Below are 15,272 nucleotides of genomic sequence, written 5' to 3'. Positions count from 1 at the left end.
TCTAAATCTGATGAAATTGCTAATATTGGTAAAATTCAGGTGATAACATGAATGCTTGTTGTACTACAGCAGGCACCCTTGCCAGAGGAAGAGTCTGTTGGCCAGTTGTATTTTTAGGCTGATAGTCTATTGTTCGAATATTGGTGGATGTCTGTAAAATCGTAGAATTTGTAGGATAAGCACAGTACATTTGTATACTATAAGTCTGTAGGTTGACACACTGTTATCAATTCTTTACAACCAACCTAACTTTAGCAATGCACCACTTGATTTTCTAAAGTGAAGTGAATAATCCAAGCACTAATTGTAATAAATGGTCACATATGATTTAGCATCCAAGAAATCACAGGAACTGCGGATTGTTCAAAGTGCTTGCTATTATTCACAACATTTTCCAATATGTTGGAAACAAATATGTGGTCAACAAAGGATTATTCCTTTTTCCCAATGGAAAGGTGAGATTTGCCTGTAAAGTAAATCCTATATCATTCACATACAGTATAATGATACTGCAGGACCAGGAATCTGGCATATAGGATCAAAGAGATGCCATACTAATTAGTAGGAATATTGACACAGATATCTACATATTGCACAATTCTAACAGCACTCTGCCAATAACTTTGTAATACAGAAACACTTAAGTAAGTTGGCCGCAAACATGCCAGAAGTATTATCCAACTGGCCAGATACTACTGTGTGCGTCATCAAAAAGTCTCACTGAATTTAAATGGATCACTATCAGGCATGTTCCTAATGGGGCCTGACCACACCAATGTCTGAATGCAGTCATTTTCTGGCTACATGTACAGTCAGCTATGTATGTTTATTTGTTCTCAACCGCAAGCCTGCTGACTACTCATAGTTATCCCTATGGGCAGATACAACTTTTTTGAATAATTTAACAAAATATCTAGTAACACATTGCACTTAAAATGATCTGAAAAAATAACCCTTTTTCACATTTTATAACATTCACGTGTTCATGTATTCCTTCAATTGCTTTCTTTTCCTGATCATCCAGCTGCTTGAAAATGAAATTAACATAAGGTGGATCGATAAGAGGGATACATTTTAAAGCTAGCAATAATGTATGCTTTAGTTAGTCTGCAAATATGATCCATGAGCAATGGGCAGGGCTGTCTTTAATGTTGGTTGGACCCTGGGCAAAAAAATCCCCCCCCCCCCAATGCAATTTTGCTCTCCACCTGCTCCGAGACATACAATCAATATCAGCTAGACTTAAAATCAGTTTACTGTATCAGATGAGGCAGTGATTGCAATTGGTTGCCATAGGTTATAGCATATCATTACCACTTACTGACTGGTTGCTAGAGGTTACAGCACACATTACAGCTCACTGATTAGTTGCTAGAGGTTATAGCACATGATTTCTTCTTGTTGATTGGTTGCTAGAGTTTACTGTACAGTAATACTGCTCACTGATTGATTTCTAGAGGTTACAGCACATCATCTCTTTACTGCAGAGGGGCATGATATACATATGAATGCTGCCTTTATTTACATATGAATGCTGCCGGCCTCAGCTATTTACATATGAATGCTCCTGTTATTTACATATGCATGGCGGTTATTTACATGTAAACATAGGGCATGCAGGTGAGTCATCTGTACACAACAATAGGGCATTGCTGGGCAGCATTAGTAGCAGCACTTCACACTGAGATATAAGGACACAGCACAGGACTAAAACTTCAAAGCACATGGGAATTTAAATTGGGATAGTTGGCAAGTATGAAGCAACTACACAACAATGACAGGGCCCAGGGCAGCTTCCCCTTTTGCCCTGCCTTAAAGATGGCCCTGGCAATGGGAACATTGTATTAAGAAATAGTAACAGCTAGTTGTTTAAAACAGCAAAGTTTTCACAAAGTTTAGTATATTATCCAGCATTACTTGTGAGTAATAGTGCTCCAAAATTATGTGAATGCAATAAAAACCGCTTATCAAAAGCAAAAGACTACTTTTGTACAAAGAAGTTCAAACTGCGTTTAAGAGGAGGAAGAGATAAAAGATAAAAACATCTGATGGTCCTGTCCCATTATCCAAAAATTCTGGAATGAAGTCCACAACATAACATCAAAGGTAACCACCCTTGCCTTAGACTTTTCTCTCGTGCAACTCTTGCTGCACCATAGCCATCTCCCATGAAAACATCTCCAAACACAACAACCTCTGGGCCTGTTGGTCCCACTTCATGACCATTTCCGAATACATCCAAATTATGAACCAAGGCAATACATAAAATTACCCTCTATCTCATCATCCCATCGATCCCATAACACCTTGATAAACATCAGGCATACAGACGGAACAAGGAAGGATGGGCCGAAGTTCAGGGTCAGGTAGGAGGCCTTTGCCTCCCCTGTCTCGGCCTATTCCACCCTCACATATCACAGCTGTACCCTCCCCCCATCTTTATACCCCTTCCCCCCAAACCACACTCCTTCATACCCCGTACACCAATATTACTTATAATCACCCCCCCCCCAAACCCCCACACTCTCTTTCACACAACCAACGGACCAAACCAAGGCTGCCAGCAGGACTGTCAGCCCTGAGCCCATTTCTAAAACACAAGTAACTTACACTATCTGAAACATACCCCACCGAAAACATATCCAACATATCACCCTACAGAAACACTAATAGTCATTGCAGCCTATTTTAAGAAACTAACTCAAATCACACCACAATAAAATCTAATGTGAATTTTGTCCCCTCAGAGACCCAGCAACCCCTTATTTTAGAGAAACAAAACTCATACCCTAACTACAAATGATCCAATTATCCAACATACTCATGTAGTCACTGTTATTTACTATTAGTCTCCTACAATTTGTACACATGTTTCCTCTTGGTGATTGCAACAAAATCTTTGTATATCCTTATGCCCTGTACACACGATCGGTTCATCCGATGAAAACGGTCTGATGGATTTTTTCATCAGATATCCGATGAAGCTGAATTTCATCAGTCTTGCCTACACACCATCAGTTAAAAACTGATCGTGTCAGAACGCAGTGACGTAAAACACAACGACGTGTTGAGAAAAATTAAGTTCAATGCTTCCGAGCATGCGTCGACTTGATCCTGAGCATGCGTTAATTTTTAACCGATGGATTTCCCCTACAGACGATAATTTTTTTCTATCAGTTTTTTAACCATCAGATAATTTTAAAACAGGTTCTACGTTTTTTCACCGATGGGAAAAAAAACGATGGGGCCCACACACGATCAGTTCGTCTGATGAAAATGGTCTGTTTTCATCAGACGATCCGATCGTGTGTACGTGGCATTAGGCCGTTGGGCCCACATAACTACTGTTATACATGTTTATTTATTCCTACATTTTCTTCAATAAAATACTATGGAAATATAAAAGATATAAACAATATGCAAAATTTCAGTAAATATATCTTTCAGTATTGAATTTTCTGTAACAGGAAAGCCCTGAAAAAGCTTGATGGGCTGGAATCTCTATGCTATAACATCAAAGAACTAACATAGCTGGATGCCTCATTTACATTTTCTGGGCATTTTAAGTAACTTTTTTATGTGGTTTTAAATGGAATTAGAGTCTCAGCTATACTAGTTGGACTATTTGATTTCTATCAAACAAGGAAATGACCTAGGGGCAAGTCATGGACTTTAAGGGCACTGTGGTCTGGTACAGATGATAGTCAAGAGATGCAAGAGATAGAACTATTTCTATGTTGAATGTGTTAAAGGAAGTCCACATGGAATTTCCCATCTTATAATAATTGGTCATTCTCTGCAGGTGAGTGATGAAAGTCCATGTTTGTATCTTAATTTCTTTTAAATGCTGTTTGGCCTTCTTTGCACAGAAGAAACTTTTATTTAAGTGTCTGTGGTTCTAATTTAAAGGAAAGTGCATTCACTTATACATTTTGGATTTTTGGAGCACTATTTGGCATTCAATACTGTGGTTGATGTCTTGAAAATATTACCTTTAAAGGAGAGCCTCACTGCTCCCCAAAACTTGCTATGTGTAAGCAACTAGAGGAGATTTTACTATTTTACTTACAGTCAATCAACAGATACAGGAGTACAGTTATCACAATTTTAAGGGAAGGGATGTTGGACTGTGGGGGTAGAAGGCAGTCATGTTGGTTTTATGACTTCCATATCTTTTCTCCCTCCAGGTGAGATATGCAAGTCATAAAGCCAATATCCAAAGTTTGAAGTTACACAATTCAAAAATTTCCCATTAGAACAAAAAAAATCCTCACCTTGATCTTAAAATGAACTGTGTCAGCATTTATAGGCACTTCAATGTGAAGTATTCCATTTTCAGGAAGATTGTAAGTTATAACCTGTTGAATTTCAATATTACCTTCTTCTTCTGGGGACATTTTTGTAAAAGTCCCTTCAGTGAAAAACATTTTTGACTGAGTTATTGTTACAGAAACATCATTCATTCTATCATCTGCAGTCAGGTTTCTTCCATCGTATCTCTTAATTTTAAGCTGAGGGAAAGAAAAAATAAGAGAAACACTATTTTATATTTGTTTCTAAAAACATAAAAACAACATAAGTATTCTATTGTTACTAAAATAGTTACAGAAAGTTTTCTAGATTTTGGGCATAATGTCAAAAAAACATAAACTGTCCTAAATAAAATAATAGTAAGCAACTGTCTGTGCAAGTACTGTATATTACAAGAAAAGTCAATTGTCAACATAAACACTTTATAAGCATGGCCATACACTGGTACGCACATGATTTCATTTTTCATAGGTTAACCTATCAAGCTGACTGATGGTCCGTCACGCCTACACACCATAGGTTAAATAACCGATCGTGTCTGAACGTAAAACACAACGACGCACTGAAAAAAACGAAGTTCAATGCTTCCAAGCATGCGTCGACTTGATTCTGAGCATGCGTGGATTTTTAACCGATGGTCGTGCCTACTAACGATTGTTTTTGACCTATCGGTTAGGAATCCATAGGTTAAATTTAAAGCAAGTTGGCTTTTTTTTAACCTATGGTTAAATAACCCATGGGGCCCACACACGATCGGTTTTGACCGATGAAAACTGTCCTTCAGACCGTTGTCTTCTGGTTAACCTATCGTGTGTACGAGGCCTAAAGCCTCGTACACACGATCAGTCCATCCGATGAGAACGGTCTGAAGGACCGTTATCATAGGTTAACCGATGAAGCTGACTGATAGTACGTCACGCCTACACACCATAGGTTAAATAATCGATCGTGTCAGAACGCGGTGACGTAAAACACAACGACGTGCTGAAAAAAACGAAGTTCAATGCTTCCAAGCATGCGTCGACTTGATTCTGAGCATGCGTGGATTTTTAACCGATGGTCGTGCCTACTAACGATCGTTTTTGACCTATCGGTTAGGAATCCATAGGTTAAATTTAAAGCAAGTTGGCTTTTTTTTAACCTATGGTTAAATAACCTATGGGGCCCACACACGATCGGTTTTGACCGATGAAAACGGTCCATCAGACCGTTGTCCTCTGGTTAACCTATCATGTGTACGAGGCCTAACAGTTCACAGGGAGATACATTTTTCAATAAATGTGGAAAATGTTTCTTGATAATTAGTGCTCTCACGCAATCAGCCTACCAACCAACCAACCAAAATTCTGAAAATATTAATAGACTGATTATTACATACACTATATTATTAAAAGTATTGTAATGCCTGCCTTTACACACACATGAACTGTAATGGCATCCCAGTCTTAGTCTGTAGGATTCAATATTGAGTTAACCCACCCTTTGCAACTATAACAGCTTCAACTCGTCTGGGAAGGTTGTCCACAAGGTTTAGGAGTTGATCTATGGGAATGTTTGACGATTCTTCTACAAGTGCACTTATGAGTTCAGGCACTGATGTTGGAGAAGAAGGCCTGGCTCACAGTCTCCGAGCTAATTCATCCCAAAGGTGTTCTATCGGGTTGAGGTCAGGACTCTGTGCAGGCCAGTTAAATTCCTCCACCCCAAACTTGCTCATCCATGTCTTTAGGGACCATGCTTTGTGCACTGGTCCAAATCCCCTTGTTTTGTTCACCGGTCCAAATTATTTGGTGGAGGGGGGATTATGGTGTGGGGTTCTACTTGGCCCCTTAGCTTAGTGAAGGGAACTCTTAATGCCACTAATCCTCACATTGACACTAATAAGGGGACATTATGCCTCCCTTTGATACCAATAATGGGATACCATTACTTCCACTAATACCAACAATGGTACATTATTCCTTCTTCAGGTACTGGTATATTTTTTTTAAATCCCACTGACCACCAGCCCTGGTGCATAATTTATTACTGCTGACACTGGTGCATTTTTTTTACAGTGCCTTGGAAAAGTATTCATACCCCTTGAAATTTTCCTAATTTTGTCATGTTACAACCAAAATGTAAATATATTTTATTGGGATTTTATGTGATAGACCAACACAAAGTGGCACATAATTGTGAAGTGGAAGGAAAATGATAAATGGTTTTCCAATTTTTGTACAAATAAATATCTGAAAAGTGTGGCGTGCAGTTGTATTCAGCCCCCTTTACTTTGATACCCCTAACTAACATCTAGTGGAACCAATTGTCTTCAGAAGTCACTTGATTAGTAAATAGAGTCCACATGTGTGTAATTTAATATCAGTATAAATACAGCTGTTCTGTGAAGCCCTCCGAGATTTGTTAGAGAACCTTAGTGAACAAACAGCATCATGAAGGCCAAGGAACACACCAGACGGGTCAGGGATAAAGTTGTGGAGAAGTTTAAGGCAGGGTTAGGTTATCAAAAAATATCCTAAGCTTTGAACATCTCACGGAACTGTTCAATCCATAATACAAAAATGGAAAGAGTATGGCACAACTGCACACTGGGCAATGAGAGCATTAATCAGAGAAGCAGCCAAAAGGCCCATGTTAACTCTGGAGAAGCTGCAGAGATCCACAGCTCAGGTGGGAGAATCTGTCCACAGGACAACAATTAGTTGTGCACTCCACAAATCTGGCCTTTATGGAAGAGTGGCAAGAAAAAAAACAATGTTGAAAAAAAGCCATAAAAAGTCCTGTTTGCAGTTTGTGAGAAGCCACGTGTTGGACACAGCAAACATGTGGAAGAAGGTGCTTTCGTAAGATGAGACCAAAATTAAACTTTTTGATCTAAAAGCAAAACGCTATGTGTGGCAGAAAACTAACTCTGCACATCACCCTGTACACACCATCCCCACGTGAAACATGGTGGTGGCAGCATGATGTTGTGCAGATGCTTTTCTTTAGCAGGGACATGGAAGCTGGTCAGCGTTAATGGGGAGATGAATGGAGACAAATACTGGGCAATCATTAAAGAAAACCTGCTAGAGTCTGTAAAAGACTTGAGACTGGGGCGGAGGTTCACTTTCCAGCAGGACAATGACCCTAAACATACAGCCAGAGCTACAAAGGAATGATTTAGATCAAAGCATATCTATGTGTTAAAATGGCCCAGTCAAAGTCCTGACCTAAATCCAATTGAAAATCTGTGGCAAGACTTGAAAATTGCTGTTCACAGACGCTCTCTATCCAATCTGATAGAGCTTGAGCTATTTTGTTAAGAGGGAAAAATGTCACTATTGACTTGCAAAGCTGGTAGCAACATTCCCCAAAAGACTTGCAGCGAGAGGGGGTTTTACAAAGTATTGACTCAGGGGGGCTGAATACACATGCACGCCACACTTTTAAGATATTTATTTGTAAAAAAAAATGATTACCATTTATCATTTTCCTTCAACTTCAAAATTATGTGCCACTTTGTGTTGGTCTATCACATAAAATCACAATAAAACACATTTACGTTTTTAGTTTTAACATGACACAATGTGAAACATTTCAAGGGGTATGAATACTTTTTCAAGGCACTGTAGTCCCATTGGCAGCAGCCCAACCCTCCAAAAGGTCTGAGGATGAGTGAAGTGGCCCTTTGCTGAGAAATTTTATGGACCATTAGTTTTATATGTGCTGTATTCTAACAGTTCCATATCTCCATATGAGAAATCTTGGAAAGGAGATATCTTCCCACCAATCATCCAAACCTCATGTATTCTATATACACATCAGGCAAGTGAGATTAAGAGGAATCGTGTTTTTTTCATTCCAATAAATACTTTCATAAAGGTACTTCTAGGTTTAAACGGTGTGCAAATGCAGATATCGCATAAAAAAAATCTGTCACAGGGAATGTTAACTTACATATGTAGTGAAGTTAAGCATTGGTTTGAGAACTGTGGGATAGTTGTAAAATTCACTGTAGTAATCTTTATCAATAACATATATGCTGGAAGTTTGGTTCTGTGAAATACCTAAGGAAATAGAGCATTCAGAATATTATTATTAATAATCGTCATGCAGGTACAATGCTAGACAATTATCACATGTAATAAGAGAAATTCCACCCAAGAGTCAGTAAATCCCCATGAATACATTTTTATTTTCACTGCAATTCTACTAAAAATCTAAAATACCAGCCCATCCTACAGTGTAGTAGATTGTGGAGTGCTGAGCCCATGTTGGCTTCATGTACTTATACACTTACACATTTTGAACATAAGTTATTATTTGTAGCTGGCTCTAGAAATAGGAATATTCCATAAATTAGGCTTTGCCCTCTTTTTTAAACTCATGACTTTGGCCATGCAGGTTTATAGGATGCCAAATTCTAGAACATAATACCAGCAGGTAGAACATGTTTTTGTTTTTTTTTGTTTTTTTTAGTGATTAGTATTAGCTAATCATCTGAAACCTAATACAGTATGTGGAAGCATAGCAATCCCATGCATGATGTATTTAAAACGTAACTGAATTTTGAACGTTATGCAGTGAAATCTTGACCACGAACCAGTTCTTTTTTAGGGTATAGCTCATGAGAGTTTATATTTTCTGCAGAATCTGAGGACTTTCTTGAACAAATGTGTACAGTTACATGCAACTGCCTATTATTTTTTATTTCATTTAAAAACAACGCCTAAAGTAAACTTGTCATGGTAGAATATTGTGAGTTGCCTTTGCTGAGGTTGCTAGCTCCTTGGCTGTCATTCTCCTTCTATAGTTTTAAAGATTACTGAGTGAATCATGGACTTTATGCTTGTTCCAGGTAAGCAACTAAATACTGAAGCCATAGATCAATGAGATCTAGGAAAATGGCATATTGTATAAGGTGAGCAATGGCAGCATTTTTTTTTTTTTTGGTTTAATTTAATTTTGCGTGGATGGTTGTTGATTACTTTGGGTTTAGTGTGATAAGCACACAAAAATATTTATTTTAACATTTTTCAGGAAAATATGCCTTAAAGTAATTGTAAAGACAGAAGTTTTTTTTTATTATTATCTTGATGCATTCTATGCATTGACTTTAAAGTCTTCGAAAAAACAAGAGCTGGATAATACAATTAGAGGGTCTGTCTCTGCATTTTCAGTTGACTGTGAAAACCCTTGCATGGGCAACCGATTTCTATATTAAGTGTTCCGTTTAAAAAAAGTGAGCTGCCATGCCCTAAAATGCAGCTTGGACTGCATCAGAAAAGGCATCTGCCACATTGATATTCCCACCCCAATAATGCTTATAGAGGGGCACCGGAGGATAGAATGGTCGCGGCTGCTAGTACCGCAAACCAAAATTAAACTATCACCCAGAAAATGATTTTGTATATATGGACTTTCTGGGTACTGATGACACAAGTAGATCTACTTGTATCATCAGTACCGAGAAAATGCATATATACAAAATCCTTTTCTGCGTTATAGTTTAATTTTGGTTCGCGGTACTAGCAGCCGCAACCATTCTATCCTCCGGTGCCCCTCTTTCTATTAAACCCTGGATGATGGTACGTTATATGATTATTTAAACAATCTGATCTGAGGCTATACTCAAACAATTTTGCTTATTTTATACAAGGTTATCAAATAGAGAAAAAGTCAAGGAATATCACAATTTTTTTTTTATAACCAACAAATGAAGAAAAAAAATAAAATCATTCATATATCTAGTCTGCTGTATTCTTTATACAAATTTAAATTGCATTCCAAATACTGAATATGGCAAAAATGGAAGGAAAATTAATTTTTCAAATATCTCAGCAGCTCAGTAATTTATGGCATAACTCTGGGATGAGCTGCTCTGTTATGAAATTACTAGTTAAATAACTCTCTATGACTAAATTAAAATGAGACGTGTGTGACTTTTCCAAGTATATGTCTCAGAGGAACACATTTTGTTTTCTCTCTGAATATGCAGTAACTTAATAGGGAAATATCAGGTCACTGTTCTAAGTAAATACTTGGCCACTGACTATTTTGACATTTCTGCTGTTCTGCTGTTGCACTTACTGTAGAGGTTAAAGGTTGAAATTCCAGCATTTTAATAATGGCAAAATAAGATATACAGTATATGATTTAAGACTATTGTTTAGATTGAGAAATGTGCTTATATAATGTATCCTACACATTTTCAATCTCGTCTTTTTTACAATGCATTTTTGTTTGATTATCTGTTCTTACATTTTTCTCTGAATAAAATAGTTTGTAAACAAAAAAAAAACATATCCAATAAAAAATAAATAAAAATCAAATTTCTTCATCAAGTTAGGCCAATATGTATTCAGCTACACATTTTTGGTAAAAAAATCACAATAAGCATACATCGATTGGTTTGCGCAAAGATTGTAGTGTCTACAAACTATGAGATATTTATTAAAAAAGGTTTTACTAGAATTGGCAGTGATCAGCGACTTATAGAGGGACTGCGATATTGTGTCAGACATATCAGACACTAACTGACACTTTTGACACTTTTTGGGGACCTACTTATGCGTTGACATCTGAGCACGAGCACAAGGGGACAAGGCACTTTAAAAAAATATATATTATTTTATTTATTTTATAGAATAGGATGGTGTTTAGCTGCCTATTAAACAGCACACACTACAGTATATATCTAATGGCAAACATGTAGCATGTGAGTAAAAAAAATTGTCTTACCTGTCAGCTCCTCTGTGACTTTGGCAATCACATCCAATGGACCAGCAAAAGTTGAAGTTCTGGCATCAGATGATGTTTCTCCATATCGCAGAAAATTTCTCAGCTCTGTATTACTAAAACTAAATTTCGAATTGCCATTTATCTACAGATGCATTAAAATAGAAACGTTTAGAAAATATAGTAAAGATCATAAAAAATAAAATGAATATAAAATGAGTTTAATATCATTTGTATGGATAGCAATTCAGGGGCTTAGTAGTACAGTTCAATTCCTGATTGTATTATATATCTCTGCTCTTAAATATGGCTTTTTTATATATGTATTATAGTTCTTTAAATTATGAATATGTATAATAATATATTTTATAGCAATCTGCCTCGATGTGGGCATTACCCCCCACTGAATAAGTCTCATGGCTTATTGCATGCGTATCTTACAGTATATCTCACACCTTCAACCTGAATTAATCTACAGCTATTTTAACTTATTAAATAATAAGTTAGACCCCTTTTACACTGAGGCGTTTTACAGGCATTTTTGTGCTATAAATAGCACCTGAAAAGCGCCTGTAAACTGCCTCGTCTGCAGCCCCAGTGTGAAATACAGAGTGCTTTCACACTGAGTGCGACAGAAAAATAGTCCTGAAAACAACATCTTTGGGGTGGTGGGGGAGCGGTGTATACACCGCTCTTCCACCGCCCCTGCCCATTGAAATGAATGGGCACCGCTGCCGAATCACCGGCAAAGCTTTGGCAACAGCGCTTTTCGGGAGCTATTAACCTATTCCTTGCCCGCTAGCGGGGGTTAAAAGCACCTTAATGTGAAGGGAGTTGGATCTGTGTGCATTCCTTTGGCTCAGAGTATACTGTGTGATTCAAAAACCAGATAAAAACTGTGGTAATATAATGTATCTCTACATTTCAGCTGTAGCTGCACTTCCATTGTCAGAGTGATATGAAATTGTATTGCTGTGCAGTAAATAAGAGTTGTATGTTACCTGGAATGGTGTAAAATGTTAATGTAGCAAATACATATACAGTAAAGTGACTTTAAACTTGGTTTTAGCATCTTCCACGTTTTTACAGTAGAAATTGAAATACATCCTTATTAGTTGTTTGCCTCCTGTACAAAGATTTGTGTTTTTGAATAGATTCTCCCCCTGACATCACGTGAAAAGTTTATAGTCTACTTACCTCAAAGGTTTTGGTGACATTTCTTTTATGGGAAATTGTTGAATATGATAAGGTAATATTTAGCTTTCCTTTCACAGACATGCCATAGGTATACCTATAATTAATCATAAATACCATTGTGACAACTAACTCATGTTAATTTTACGCAATATTGCAGTAGTTTATAATTGTGTAATTAAAATGTGGGTATGTTTTAAATTGTTCATAGCTCTATGGGTGTAATGTAACCCTACAATAGACCAAGGGCCTGATCCTCAAAAGGGATATGCCGGCGTATCTACTGATACGCCGTCGTATCCCTGTTTCTATCTATGGAACTGATCCACAGAATCAGTTTCACATAGATAGGGAGAAGATCCGACATGTGTTAGGCCCCGTACACACGACCGAGTTTCTCGGCAGAATTCAGCCAGAAACTCGGTCGGAGCTGGATTCTGGCGAGAAACTCGGTCGTGTGTACACTTTTCAGCGAGGAACCCGTCGAGGAACTCGTCGGGCCGAAAAGAGAACATGTTCTCTATTTCCTCGTTGTTCAATGAGGAAAGTCGGCCCGCCGAGCTCCTCGGCGGCTTCCACCCTCAACTCGACGAGGAACTCGATGTGTTTGGCACGTCGAGTTCATCGGTCGTGTGTACGGAGCTTAAGGGACTTACACAGTCGGATCTTAGGATGCAGTACCGCAGCCGCCACTGGGGGCATTTCTCGTTGAAATGCCGCTTCGGGTATGCAAATTAGCACTTACGGAGATCCACAAAGCTTTTACGCTTCGTTTTTTCTCCGTAAGTATTAGTTTGCCGTCACAATATTAGGGCTGCTTTTACAAGGCCTAAACTGTTTAGGCCTTGTAAAAGTAGACCCTTCTATCCAGCGTCGCCGTCTTTTTTTTTTTTAATTTTTTTTTTTCCGCCGCAACTCGTATTTTTTTTTTTACGCCCGTCGCGATTCTCAAAACCCGGAGCAACGTAAAACTGCGCAAAGCATGTCAGGAAAATGACGTCGTGAGCATGCGCAGTACGGCCGGCGCGGGAGCGCGCCTAATTTAAATGGGACTCGCCCCATTAAATTAAGAACGCCTTGCGCCGGCCGGATTTAAGTTACACAGCCGAAAATTTTTAGGTAAGTGCTTTGTGGATCGGGCACTTAGGTAGAAATTTTCCGGCGGTGTAACTTAAATGTCAAAAGTTACGTTGCGCCGGGTTTTTGAGGATTAGGCCCTAAGTTCCAATGCTCACTTTACAGTACAACATTGTTATCAAAATTCTATTTCATGATTACAGTACTGAATGCAAGTTCTATCATCAGAATAGGCTCTAGTCCAGAAAGCACAATATTTTATAGTAATATATAATATAATAAAATGCTCATTCAACAAAACAATGTAGTATGGGCTTTTTCAAATTTTTAACCAGCGTACAGAATATAATACTTCCACACATTATAATCATTAAAGTATTGAAAAAAATCATAGCTAATATTACATAATAACAGGGGTCTCCAAGCTTTCTAAACAAGAGGGCCAGTTTATTGTCCTTCAGACTTTAGGGGGGCCGGACTGTGGCCAGGGAGAGTGGAAATTTTCCTGGCATCAGTGGGGGTAAACATCACCACATTTAGTATAAGGTAAAGGAATAGTGCCCCATCGTTGGTATCATTGCGATCAATAGTGCCCCCTTATTGGTGTCATTGCGATAAATAGAGCCCCCTTGTTGGTATCATTGTGGGGAATAGTGCCCAATCATTAAAATCATTGCGAGGAATAGTGTCCCATGGTTGGTGTTAATGGAAGATATGGTGACCCATTGTTGATGACAGTTGGCAGTATAGTGTCTTGTATCAGTGCCCCAAGGACCGGATAAGGGCAAGCAAAGGGACTCATCTAGCCCCTGGGCTGCAGTTTGGAGACCACTGCATAATAACATATTGTGAATATTTCATCCTTACTACATACAGTATATTGTGTCTAAATCTGTATTGTTTATTGTTAAAGTTTTAAAGTTTTTTGTGGACAGATTTAAAGAAAAATGCACTTACTTGGCTGTAACTGTTCCTTCTAATGACCCACTTTTTATTGACTGATATGAGGGAGTGGACAGGAGAACTTCAAACTTGGGCAAAACTAGAAGATAGGGAATATTTGAATAATACTAATAGGTAATGCAGGCACAGAAGACAAACAAAATAAAAAGTAGCACATAATATGTATTATTCAACAGTGTACAGCCAAAATTACAGTGTGTTCAAGCATTATAATTGTGCGCATTCCAGTTTATAAGGTAGCAGAAGAATTAAACAGACTTTGAAAGGTTATTTGCCAATAAAACTGCAAGAAGGGAAATGCCATTGGTCTGCCATTAATTTAGCAATTACAAAAAAGGACATTTTAAAGGAGTTGTAAAGGAAAACATTTTTTTGCCTAAAATGAATGTCTGCAAGGTAGACACACAGAATAGTGTAATGATTCCTTCATCTATATCACTGTTCTAGTTTCTGTTCTCTCATTCACTTCCTGGTTGGCGGCGCTCGTTCATGTAAGAACTAAATTTCCCAGTATGCATTGCATATGCATTTCCCAGTAATCCACACCTCTTTGAAGTCTCTAACACGTAGAGAGCATCCTGCCGCACAGATGTAGTTCCCAGGAGGGGGCGAGCACGTTACTGACCACTGCAGTAAAGCCTCCCGTCACGGTGGTCAGTAAAATCAGACAAGCAGGAAGTGAACAGAACAGAGAAGAAATAGAGCAACTTCTGAGCAAAAACAAACAATGAGGAAGTGAAAAGAGGAATGTCTGCAGGTAAAGGATGCTTATTCTGAAAAAAAAATGTTTCCTTTACAACCCCTTTAAGGCTCTATTCCATAAGGTTTTACCAGAGACTCGTGCAGCCTTTACCCAAGATTCAAACATATTTCAAATGGATTTGTCTGAGAAAATGTATAAATCTTGGGTGAAAGTTGTACCAACTTTTGGGTGAAAACATAGATAAAAGAGAAGGAAAAGGACAGTGATGCTAAGACACTTGTGTTCAGAGTCTATCCCTTCCATA

At 38.1% G+C, this 15,272-nt stretch overlaps 1 protein-coding gene across 1 annotated transcript in view; it reads right to left on the bottom strand.

Moving 5' to 3' along the window:
- Positions 1–15,272, bottom strand: part of CD109 (CD109 molecule) — a 187,295-nt gene that overhangs the window by 116,901 nt on the left and 55,122 nt on the right. The window contains exons 8-12 of the mRNA XM_040349961.1: positions 14,260–14,344; positions 12,229–12,322; positions 11,035–11,176; positions 8,251–8,360; positions 4,275–4,511 (exon numbers count right to left, since the gene is read on the bottom strand). Of these exons, the coding sequence (XP_040205895.1) occupies positions 4,275–4,511; positions 8,251–8,360; positions 11,035–11,176; positions 12,229–12,322; positions 14,260–14,344 (668 nt within the window). The remainder of the gene's footprint in view (positions 1–4,274; positions 4,512–8,250; positions 8,361–11,034; positions 11,177–12,228; positions 12,323–14,259; positions 14,345–15,272) is intronic.

This window comes from Rana temporaria, chromosome 4 (genome assembly GCF_905171775.1).
Source record: "Rana temporaria chromosome 4, aRanTem1.1, whole genome shotgun sequence".
Taxonomy (NCBI): Eukaryota; Metazoa; Chordata; class Amphibia; order Anura; family Ranidae; genus Rana; species Rana temporaria.
Note: the sequence above shows the minus strand (reverse complement) of the source record. Positions and strands in the feature narration are given on the sequence as shown.